General features: G+C 29.1%; 1 protein-coding gene across 1 annotated transcript in view; it reads right to left on the reverse strand.

Moving 5' to 3' along the window:
* The window catches only part of LOC114714800 (probable LRR receptor-like serine/threonine-protein kinase At1g53430), a 35464-nt gene that overhangs the window by 2685 nt on the left and 20361 nt on the right, over window positions 1-12418 (reverse strand). Inside the window, exons 7-23 of the mRNA XM_028899573.1 lie at window positions 5683-5730; window positions 4574-4751; window positions 4152-4223; window positions 3942-4028; window positions 3749-3820; window positions 3592-3663; window positions 3380-3451; window positions 3207-3278; window positions 2748-2819; window positions 2554-2628; window positions 2385-2456; window positions 2124-2195; window positions 1953-2027; window positions 1243-1302; window positions 1109-1147; window positions 981-1027; window positions 346-716 (exon numbers count right to left, since the gene is read on the reverse strand). Coding sequence (XP_028755406.1) covers window positions 346-716; window positions 981-1027; window positions 1109-1147; window positions 1243-1302; window positions 1953-2027; window positions 2124-2195; window positions 2385-2456; window positions 2554-2628; window positions 2748-2819; window positions 3207-3278; window positions 3380-3451; window positions 3592-3663; window positions 3749-3820; window positions 3942-4028; window positions 4152-4223; window positions 4574-4751; window positions 5683-5730 — 1556 coding nt within the window. The remainder of the gene's footprint in view (window positions 1-345; window positions 717-980; window positions 1028-1108; window positions 1148-1242; window positions 1303-1952; window positions 2028-2123; window positions 2196-2384; window positions 2457-2553; window positions 2629-2747; window positions 2820-3206; window positions 3279-3379; window positions 3452-3591; window positions 3664-3748; window positions 3821-3941; window positions 4029-4151; window positions 4224-4573; window positions 4752-5682; window positions 5731-12418) is intronic.

Consider the following 12418-nt stretch of genomic DNA (forward strand, 5'->3'; position numbering starts at 1 on the left):
TGTCCTTTCTTATGGATCCCACAAATTTCTATCATAATGGGTTATGAAGGGAGAAAACTAATCAAGAGAAATTTGTGGGATACACTTGGAACATTTTCATTGGAGAGAGTACTTATGACATGGCCTTCTAAGAGTATGTAAGTATTTCTCATTTATAATTGGCCATTTAGCCACCCATCAAAGAGATACATGAACATAGTGGTGAGTTCACTTGATAGCGACACATCTCACAATATTTATTTCTCTTCAACTATACGCTTCATGGGTGGAGAGTATTATTTTCTCACTATTCATGGAATTCTCTGATCACTATAAAAAATTTAAATTCAACATAGTGAGACTCACTTGGATTGAAACATCAAATATGCGCCTTCCAGTGTGATGGAAATTTTGGTCATAAGAATACATAATCTCAGCAAAATATAGTTTGACGTTGTAATTTCCATTAATCATACAAAGGCCATAGTACTTGAGAGACACAGGGGAAACGCGAGCTGTTTGGTAGAAGTCAGGACCAACAATATCAAGGGAAGATACTTTTGTTATTATGTAATTACTATTAGAATATTCGTAAGTTTCTACTCCTGTGCTACTATAAGCCCATTTATCTTCACTAGCAAAAAAGTATGAGGCACCATTAGGATTGTTGTCTCCTTCATATTTATTCCCCTCATATTCAGTCTCTGGTCCTCCACAGTTTATGAACAATGAATGATCTGCATATAGGGACAACCTCATCAAAAATCACCTCTATAAGAGAATCCAAATGATCAAATTCATAAGATCATGATCTCTCCCTCTATATATATATATATATATATATATTGTCATATGATATTGATAATCATTTTATTGTTACGTTCACTAAAGTCTACATTACTTAGTTAAAACTCTTGAAAAGGTTTGTGATGGGAAAATAAAATACAACTAAAAAAAGACAATGTTATGTTAAAGTTTGAAATAAGCAAGAAGACACTCACACTTGGGTTTTTCCCCACAAGGAAGGCCCCTTTTTAGGCAAGTACGCCTGTAAGATGAATAAAAATTTCAAAGCATGAATCAAAAGCATTTAGAATGAGTGAAACAAAAGCCATAAGTATAATCTTACGAGGCGTTTGCTGAAGATGATAGACTTGAAACCAAGTTTCTGTATAACCAAAAAAAGAAAAAGCTTTACAGTTGTTGCATAATGTCTTAAAGAACAAGAAAAAAGTAGTTTGGAGTTCGAGGAGAGGAGTTCACATTTTTCCATACTGACAAGTAGTCGCAGAAGTCTCTGAAAAATTGTTGTAAGATAAATCACTGCAATAGAAGTAGTGTGAAATTACACATGTAAGTTTCATTCCCTGTTATATATATATATATATATATACTCCTCCGGTTCTTAATATATGACATAATTATTGAGTTGATTTTGATCCTAAATATAAGACCTATTTCTTATATTTATCAGTTTTTTATAAATTATCCATATGGATATTCCCTCAACTATGATCAAGTGGAAGAGGGAGAGAGGATATTAAGGAAGATGATTATAGTATTTTAGAAAAAACATGTCATATTTCTTATAATTAACTAACTTACCTAACTTCTTTAATATAATCAAATTAGTTAAATAGGTTTTATATTAAAGACTGGAAGAGTATTAGATAAAGTTTAGATGAGTTGGTTGGTCGGCTCTTCTTCTTGTTATCATTGCATGCTGTTTTATTGCTATTGGGACTTATATTCCTTCCTTGAGATTTAATAACAATTCTCCCAAATTTTTTCATATGTCAAAGCTCAAATCAAAATGACATTATGCAAAGGGGATTAATTAAAAATGATTAGAGATTTAAAGGCTAAAGATGTTTTTGTCAATAAGATTCACGGTAATTAATTTCAAACGGTAATGGCATTGAACTATATGTAGTAATGACAAATAAAATTAAAATAAAAAATAATTTACTAACAAAGAAACACCATTGTTTTGCTGTTGAAATATCCAATCAGGAATTTTTCCGGTCAGAGAATTTTCAGTTAGAATCCTGCATACATATAATTAATGAAGATCATTAAAAAAGAGTAACTAAGTTCCCAAAAAAAAAAATCAAGTTATCTGTGTGTGTAGAATGCTCCCTTACATGAGATCTAGGTAGGTCAAGCTACTTATACTGTTTGGGATTTTACCAGTCAACTTGTTGAAGCTCAAATCTCTGCAATTAATACACGGGGACACAAATATTGCTTCATAAAAATAACTGAAAAATAATGTTGCTAGTAATAAATAGTCCATAATAAAAGTAAGTAGCTCTAAATTAGGAATTAGGTTGTCAATTAAACATTAAATTGGGATTATTATTTAGAGGATTTTGGATTCATAGTATGACGATGAAGCAACTTACACTTTATTTAAGTTTTGCATTTTACCAATATAATTTGGAATGGAATCATGGATGGAGCAATTTCTCAACACCCTGAGAGGAAAAAAAAAGAGGTATGAAAATTCATTGAGAATATATAGCTCATTTTCGATAAACAAATTTTCACGTCACTATTAAATTCTCAACTTACAGGTATCGCAAGGACGTCAAATTCTCCAAATTAGGAAATCCCATTATCATTGGTCCATGCAAATCAGTTATCATCCTGAATTAAAAATTAAATACAAAACAGTATCAATAATAGGAAAATATTCTTCTGTTGAAATTAAATTGCGTAACCATCAACACAGTGTGTGGATGAATTATAAAAGACCAAGTACTCACATACTAGACAAATATGTTAAGTGAGATATGGTTATAGGAATGGGGCCTTCCATAGACGTTCCCTCCAAATACCTGCCCAAATATTTTTTTTTTTAGAGTTATTTGGGGTCCCAAAAAAAAATATAATTACTAATAAATCCAAATGACAAGTGATCAACATAAACCTATGGTCATTTTTCCACTAAATCTTATCACTACATGTTGCTTGATTGTTGTTGTTGTTTGAATTTTTAGTGATTACATTCTTTTATTGGAGCCGTATAATAATTCTCCCTTGTTTCTTTCTTCGTTTTCAACAATTTCAAACAGACTAAATATGACAATATAATAAAATACAGGAGTAAATGAAAATAAAAGCACTGAACTTCATTAAGCTTATTAACTTCGATACATTAAGTTCATAAAGGAGCATCTTATTTAAAAGGAAAAGCATTATGATAGAGAGTGTATTAGACTCACATTACCTGGAGTTGGGTCCAGTTCCCAATAAAATTGGGTAATTTTCCTGATATGTTGGTGCCATCTAAAGAGCTACAAAAGTGTTAAGAGAGAAATTTTAGAATTTAAAAGAGATCAACACAACATCAAAAATAAAATATAATGAAATGATTAAATCATATTATGCCACTCACATATATTCCAGTTTTGTCAGATTACCAAAACTTTCGGGTATGGCCCCCAAGAAGTTATTTCCAGTAAGATCCCTACGAGTTCCAAATCCTTAGAAACAGATAACACATCTAAAAGCAATATAAAAAATTATCTATAACAAGACTAATGTGGTAGTCACAATGCAACTAATAAGATAAAAGAAAATTATTTGCACTTGAAATAATATTCTTACAGCATGCGTAATTGGGTCAATTTTCCGAGACTAGAAGGAAGAGTCCCTTCCATTAGATTATCATTCAAGCTTCTGCAGAAAGTAGCAAAACCATAAAATTATTTCCAAATGCAACAATAAGTTTTAAAAAACTCAAAGTGTAATGATTTATACTTACAAATCTTCTAAAGTTGTAATTTCACCAATTTCATCTGGAATCGGACCACTGATTGCGTTATCCGGAAGGTGTCTAAGACATGTGTTTAAGAGATGGATAATGCACATGGTCAAATAATCCGAGCTTGTATAAATGCATGCATGCATAACATATATGAAAATACACACACACATATATACATATAATCATTCACAGCGTTATGATCACTTTTAATGCAACAAGAGGGGGTCTAGCAAAGCTCCTTGGGATTGATCCGTTTAGATAGTTGTGAGACAAATCACTATGCCACATATAAAAGTTGCATTTCAGATCCCAAATTCCCACATTTTAACTAAGCATATACATATATATAAATCTAAGCTGCTATAAACCAATAATTTAACTAAAAAATTTCATTACTTACAATACTTGCAAATGGCTAAGGAATCCAAATTCACTTGGTAAAACTCCAGATAGATTAAATCCCGTCATATCGCTGTCATAAAATGAAAAACACGTCACTAAAACTATTTACATAGAGCTAAAATAAAATAAGTTATCTTATAATTAGCACCAATATGTTGGCAGAAAAACAAATAGCACCAATATGCATTTGAATATTAATTTTATTACAATGCAGAGCCAGACCTAACTTATTCTAAATATCATATAGAAATGTATCTCAAAATCAAATCAACTAGTTTTAAATAAAGAAAGGAACAAAAAGTAAAGAAAACTTTTCAACATTATTTGGAACTCATTAAACACAGCTTAATTTAGATTCGAGCTTGATTTGTACCCAAACTGAAAGGGTTACATTGTAACCATGTACACAAATGCACTTACATATTTGTAACATGACAAACTTTTCCATTTGAGAAGCTGCAATCGCATGTTACATTCCTTACGATGCTATTCATTCCACTAATGATCTCATTTTTGAAGCCATCATCGACACAAGAACGTGGGCTCACATCCCAATTCAAGTTTTCTATCTTTGATGATATTGTTTTTAGAGCTTTCACTGCATCAAACACAGTTCAGTTTTTTCAAAAGATAAAAATAAAAAATGAAAATCATGCACCATAAAGTAAGAACCTCAACATCTATATTTTATATTCATAGACATCTGTAAACCTTATATATAAAGAAATTTCGAAGTACTTGACGTGGCCCACTTTGGTTAATTTTGATATGCATTGATGTTGATGAACTTCTCCAACATATGGATCATGCAGAGCTGGTTCAAATTCAATTTAAAACGCTGATAAAGGCTTATCGTGTAAACTTAAGTCGTAGTAAATGTATATATCTAAATTGTTTTTTTTATTCTTACGTTGATTAAGAAATGCCTTCTTATCCAGAACAGCATCAGTAATGTCCAAAAATCACGTTTTCCCTAATAAGCGCATCGGAAACTAAACATAAAAATATTTTTTAATAGGCTAAAATACACAGGACTTCCTAAACTTTATGTCAGTTGTACATTACCTCCTTAACCTTTAAAAATTTAAAGCAGTGGCAAATAAATGAATAAAATAAATTACTATAGTTTTCAACCATTGGAATCTTGTTGGTAAAAAGGGAGGGGGGAGGAGAAAGAAAGAAAGAAAACATTAGAATCAATTTACTTAGTTCCCTTCTTGGAGGGGGAAAAAAATCAAGGATCAAGTCTCGAAAATTACGACAATTTTTTTATCACTGCTTGTTCAAGAAGAGGAAAGGATCAACCATCACGTTGACCCTTTTCTTTTTTGTATTTTTCTTTGAACAGTAAGAAAACAGATGGAAACGGAAGAATTGATCATAACTCTAAATAGAGTAATATAGTATTCCTTCGGTCTATAAGACCCCTTTTGTAGTAAAAAATTACGCTACAAAAAGGGTCTTATATTTAGGACCGAAGGAGTGTATACTAAGTAGTAAGAGAAACATAAAGGGATTAATTAAGAAACCTTCATCTCCTGGTATGAGTTGAGCATTGGATCCATAGTTCATGAAAGCTGTCGAAGCAAAGCATCCAAAAACAAAAAGATATAAAAGTTTAGAGATTGAGATCCCAAACTCCATTTTGGTTGTTGCAGTTTGAACAAAATAACTCTGTAAGGGAGCGAAAGAAGGAGGAGGAGGAAAAGGTAGTTTGCACAATCACATAATAGCAAACCGCATAAGAGACGATAGAATAAGAAGATAAGGATGATGCGGTATAAATAGAGGCAAGAAGAAAAGAAAAGCAAGTCAAGATTTCTACAAGTCTTCTATTTTTTGTAAAGTAATAAAAGGCGTTTCTCTTGTCTCAAGAAGAGGTAATGAAGTTGCTGATTTTTTGGCAGGATGTGCAGTAAAGAATATGCACCAGAATGAGTGGCTTGTCTCTGCTTACTCCTCTTTAAGCGTGTTTGGATTCTAATTGTTTTTGTCTTGTTTGTATTTTTTATTTTCAGTATTTTGTGTGTTAGGTTGTATCTTAGGTTTTTTGAGACTTTATTTTGGCCTGTTTGTACTATTTTTTTATATTAATAAAATTGATTTTTTTGGTCCAAAAAAATAAAAATAAAAGGCGTTGAACAGCTGCAAGCTGTTTCATAGGCAATGTGATTTTATTAATATAAACCAAAATATTACACACACATATATATACACACACGCATATATATTTAAAGTGGTGTTATTTACGTGTATCTTTAAGAAGTAATTTTATTTTAACCAAGATGATATCATATTCATATAAGAACGGATATTTAGAAGCAGTTTGTTATGAGATAGAGTGTGATGACTTTGGGGTCTACTGCCAGGTCAAGCACCCTATTCATATGTATTTGCAAATAGGAAATTGAAAGATGCAATACATCCTATCAAATTAAGACTAAGACTTTTTGAGTTATTCTCTCAAATTAGATTAAGAGGCTGTTTAGATAAAACCAAACCATGGTCTGAAGAATAGTTTCTGAAAAAAAATTATTTTTGAGAATAGATTTTATGAAATAATAATTCTGATAAAGTGAGAGTATTTGGATAGTGGTTATCAGAAGCACTTTTTATATGTACAAATTACTAAAAAGGATATAAGTTAATATGATAATTACATAAAAAAATATGTGTTACAATATATTTTAATTTGAAGTAATAAATTTGTTAACAATATATTTTTTGCCAACATGATAAATAATATATAAAAAATATAATTAATAAATAATTAATATGTGTGTATATATTTATAAAATATAAGATTAAATATTTTTTAAAAAATGATTATTTTTTTCGCCAACAGAAAAATATTATTTTGTCTTAAAGATTTTAAACATAAAATCCCATAAACAACTAATTTTTTTAACAACATACTATGTTCGATCTTTAATATAATTAATCAATTGTTAGTAAGTGTGTGTATATATATTTATAAAATATAAGATTAAAAACATTTTTGAAAATGGTGATTTTAATAAAATGAAAGTGTTTAGATAGTTGTTATCAGAAACACTTTTTTAGGTACAAATTACCAAAAAGGATATAAGTTAATATGATAATTACAAAGATCTAATTAATTAATTTAAATAGATTAAGAATATTAATTGAATTAGTTAGTATGATCTGTTTTTTTTAAAACATCCTAAGAATCTTTTTTTATTCCATTACTCTCTCTTTTACTTGACTATTATTGAGGGAATATCAATAGAGTTAATTTAAAAAAATTAATAATCATATAAAATAGGTCTTACATTTAGGATCAACATTAACTCTCCAATTAGGTTCAATATTAAGAACCAGAATAATAATTTTGTTAATAATTTTTTTGCCAACTTAATAAATAATATATGAATATATCATTAATTAATTGTTAATATGTGTATATATATTTATAAAATATAAAATTAAATGTGCTTTTAGAAAAATGAATATTTTTCCTAACAGAAAAATCAAAGTATGGAACGAAGGATGAGAGCTGGTCAAAAAATAAAAAGAATGAGGGAGGAAAAAGGTCGAGGCATCTGTGAGCAGCTCACACAGTGACCAAACGAAAAAAAATTTCGGGCCTATTTGTTTACCTATTCTGAAAATAGTTTTTTATTTTAAAAAATAAAAAGTCCCATTTGGTAATTTATTTTTACTTAACTGTTTTTTAAAAAAAAAATAGAAACTTGTTTTAAAAAACTAAAAACAAACTATCATTATTACAATAATTATCTGAGAAAAAATAAATAAATATGAGAAATAAAGTAGATTAGGATCTTATATTTAAAATCAAAATAAAATTCAAACAAGCTCTTATATTAAAGACCAGAAGTATAGTACCCGTGCATTCGGTGGCTTCTTTATATAAGAATTTTTTATTTTCAAAAATTCTGGATAATTAATGATATAAGTGGACTTGCAAGTATCATTTTCAATATTACGTCTCTATGCATTGACTCGAGGACTTTTCCGCTTTGCCCTTTGTGATTATAGATTTTTTTTCTTTTTCTTTTGGGTCGGTTAAACATCATTTCGAAGTGGGTGCGTGTCAGTTTTTCTCTTCTTTATTTTCCACATTTTTGACAAAATACTCCATTCTTTGATGTGCACTCTCAATTTAATTAGGAAATCTATTTTTTTCCCTGAAAAATTCAGCATAATTAACGTCTTCTTAAGCATAATTAACAAAGATAGAGGATTGAAACGGCTCAGACCTTCAAAATTTCTATATGCAACTAGATCGCTCACCATCGAACGGTTAAGATCATTTTTAACTTCAATGAAACGGTGCGTAGCAGTGATGAGCTCCTTGCCTCTACATAGTACTGAAACTCGTTCCCCATATCTCATGATAAACATTTATTGTGTCACAATCATATTTAACGTTATTTCTACTTCTTGAGGGCTTTTCCACATTGTTCTTAAATTTGTGATGAGCTCGTTGCTGCTACGCATTGAAACTCATTTCCTGTATCTCATAGACATTTCTTGTGTCACAATCATATTTAACGTTATTTTTACTTCCCGAGGACTTTTCCACATTGCTCTTAAATTTGTGACCTTTTCTTCTACGTAAACATCACTTCAAAGTGGCCACATGTCAGTTTTCCTCTCTTTAGTTTCTTTTCATGTATTTTTTTGTTCATTAAAAACTCTTTTTTCTTTGATATATGCCCTGAAAATAACTTTGCTGCGTATCGATCTGAATAAAAATCTGAATAATCAATAAATGGTTTCTCAAAAGATAAATATATATATATATATATGTGTGTGTGTGTGTCTCGTGTAGACTTTACTTCTTACCATCTAAATATTTTACCATATTGACAATAGATGTTGCTTCCCCAGTCGATCAGCATAATTAATTAATTAATTAATTAAAACTAGTTAAGTTAGCTATTTGTAATAAATTTGTGTTGTCTTTTTTAAAAAATTATTGCCAATCAAGTATATTAATTAGAACTATCATTATTACAATGATTACTTTAAAAAAAATAGATAAATATGAGAAACAAAATGGATTAAAATATTTTATTTAGAATCAAAATAAAAGTCAAACAAGCTTTTATATTAAAGACAGGAAGTAGTATGAATTATGTATCCAAAATATTTTTAAATTTAAATTTTTTATATAATTATTTTAGAATTTTTGATTTGGAAAGGCAACACTATTATTTAAATGGGAGGTTGAATAAAAAATTTTTATAATAATAATAATAATAATAATAATCTGTTTGTAAAGATAAAAAAAAGAACAATTTTTCTATGTTTTCTCCCTTTTTTTCCTTTTGTAGAGATTAGGAATTGTGATGGAACTTGTAAATTTCTCTTGTAAGTAAGGTTATGTTAGAACACTAAACCGCAATCACTGGGATAAGACTTTATTATTCTGATAACTAGTATAGTACCCGTACATTCGGTGGCTTCTTTATATAAGAATTTTTTATTTTCAAAAATTCTGGATAATTAATGATATAAGTGGACTTGCAAGTATCATTTTCAATATTACGTCTCTATGCATTGACTCGAGGACTTTTCCGCTTTGCCCTTTGTGATTATAGATTTTTTTTCTTTTTCTTTTGGGTCGGTTAAACATCATTTCGAAGTGGGTGCGTGTCAGTTTTTCTCTTCTTTATTTTCCACATTTTTGACAAAATACTCCATTCTTTGATGTGCACTCTCAATTTAATTAGGAAATCTATTTTTTTCCCTGAAAAATTCAGCATAATTAACGTCTTCTTAAGCATAATTAACAAAGATAGAGGATTGAAACGGCTCAGACCTTCAAAATTTCTATATGCAACTAGATCGCTCACCATCGAACGGTTAAGATCATTTTTAACTTCAATGAAACGGTGCGTAGCAGTAATGAGCTCCTTACCTCTACGCAGTACTGAAACTCGTTCCCCATATCTCATGATAGACATTTATTGTGTCACAATCATATTTAACGTTATTTCTACTTCTTGAGGGCTTTTCCACATTGTTCTTAAATTTGTGATGAGGTCCATGCTGCTACGCATTGAAACTCATTTCCTGTATCTCATAGACATTTCTTGTGTCACAATCATATTTAACGTTATTTTTACTTCCCGAGGACTTTTCCACATTGCTCTTAAATTTGTGACCTTTTCTTCTCCGTAAACATCACTTCAAAGTGGCCACATGTCAGTTTTCCTCTCTTTAGTTTCTTTTCATGTATTTTTTTGTTCATTAAAAACTCTTTTTTCTTTGATATATGCCCTGAAAATAACTTTGCTGCGTATCGATCTGAATAAAAATCTGAATAATCAATAAATGGTTTCTCAAAAGATAAATATATATATATGTGTGTGTGTGTGTGTGTGTCTCGTGTAGACTTTACTTCTTACCATCTAAATATTTTACCATATTGACAATAGATGTTGCTTCCCCAGTCGATCAGCATAATTAATTAATTAATTATGGTCCTATGAATAAGTGGACTGGAAGGATCATATTCAATACTATATATCTTTTTTGAGGGATTTTCGACTCTGCTGTTTATATATATTAACAACATTTATATATATTTACAGCAAGTAATCAAGAAAATTCATTCAACTTAAGGCTTTTAGCCTTCTCTTGTATCAAAAACAAAAAAAGAACTTAAGTAAATTAACATATGTTTAATTACTCAAATATTAACTTAAATAAGGTATATTTTAAATCATAATAAAAAGTACAATATAAAAAGCAATGCACAGGTATGAATTGGTGGCTTCTTTTATATAAGATAAAAAGTTGAATTACCACAAAATAATTAGTTGAATATTATATTACTATTTCAAGTCATGATTCCAACTTAATTTAAAATAAAATATCATTAAACTTTTAAAATTTACAATACAGGTAGATTTATTATCACCATTTTTAGGAATATGCTGTGTATGTCGGTATATAAATGGATGTTCCTTTAAAAAGACTGAATTAATGGAGACAAAAGGGTCAATAGATTGAAACTCAAATATTTGATTATATCCAATAATTACACAGATAATGTTATGGTCAATAATATTATATTGGACAAATATGATATCTGATTATGTACTGTAAAAGTAGGCTATTTAATATAAGAAAAAGTAATGGATACAAAATGGTTAGTGAGTTAAAATATTTTGAAAACCACACAAAAATGTACTCCCATGAGTTGAAAGTAGTTTCCATGGTCAATAACTTCAGGAATTGATAATATAAACTTAAAATAATATAAAACTACCAAAATAATATCAAAATATCCATATTCAATATAAAAATGGAGCCTCGTGGCCACCGCCATAAAAAATAATAAAATAAGACTTCCAATATAATCTTATGGAAGTGATAACCCTGTCATCTTAGTTATCTATGTGAAAAAATAAAAGGAGGAGTGTGCACAGTAACATTCATGACTATTTAGATAACTATGATAATTGAGCAACTATTATAGCCCCCATAACCCTCCCCCACCACACAAACATCGAACGCATATTGGTTGTTTCCTCCCGAAATCCACATACCCCGTGGAGTTAAGATTGAATTAGGAAATTCACTATTTGAGATCATTAATAATAGACAAATGTCAAATAAAATATAAAATAGATTCATTATTCAATATATTAGGAAATTGAGTAGTTTGTATTGTTAAAATTATAAACTAGTATTAAAGAAAATATCTTGACTAATATATTTAAGTTTGTATTTCATTTATTTTGACTAAGCTAATCCATGAAAGACATCGATTGTTTTCCTTAAAAATTAATATTTTATTTTATTTTAAAATAAATTTTAATTTTCTCTCTCTTTCTAATAAAACTTTCTCTACCCACTTTAAGTTTTATCTCTATATCTTATTTTTGCATACACTCACCTTCTCTCTTCATTTTTAATTTTATTTACTCTATAATTTAAGTAATAGCACTGCATTTTAAGCTCTAACTGCAGTTATAAAGTAGCATTACCAAAAAACATTGAAATGGCTCTTTTACTTTTTTTTATCAAAATATAATTGTTTCAGCAATTTAATCAAAAAATAAAAAAAATAAAATACTTATATACACATAAGCTATCATCCGCAAATATCAATAAAGCTGCAAAACAGGTTAACAATTCACTTTTTTGGTACAAGAAGGATTACTTTGTTTGATTAGAATATTAATGCACCAGCAATCTCACGAAAAAATGAAGAAAAACAAAAATACTTTTATAAACACCAGTTATTACAAGCAAATGTTTGTCATT

The sequence above is a fragment of the Neltuma alba genome, unplaced genomic scaffold (genome assembly GCF_004799145.2).
Source record: "Neltuma alba isolate B1F8T4 unplaced genomic scaffold, ASM479914v2 tig00011543_pilon, whole genome shotgun sequence".
Lineage (NCBI taxonomy): Eukaryota > Viridiplantae > Streptophyta > Magnoliopsida > Fabales > Fabaceae > Neltuma > Neltuma alba.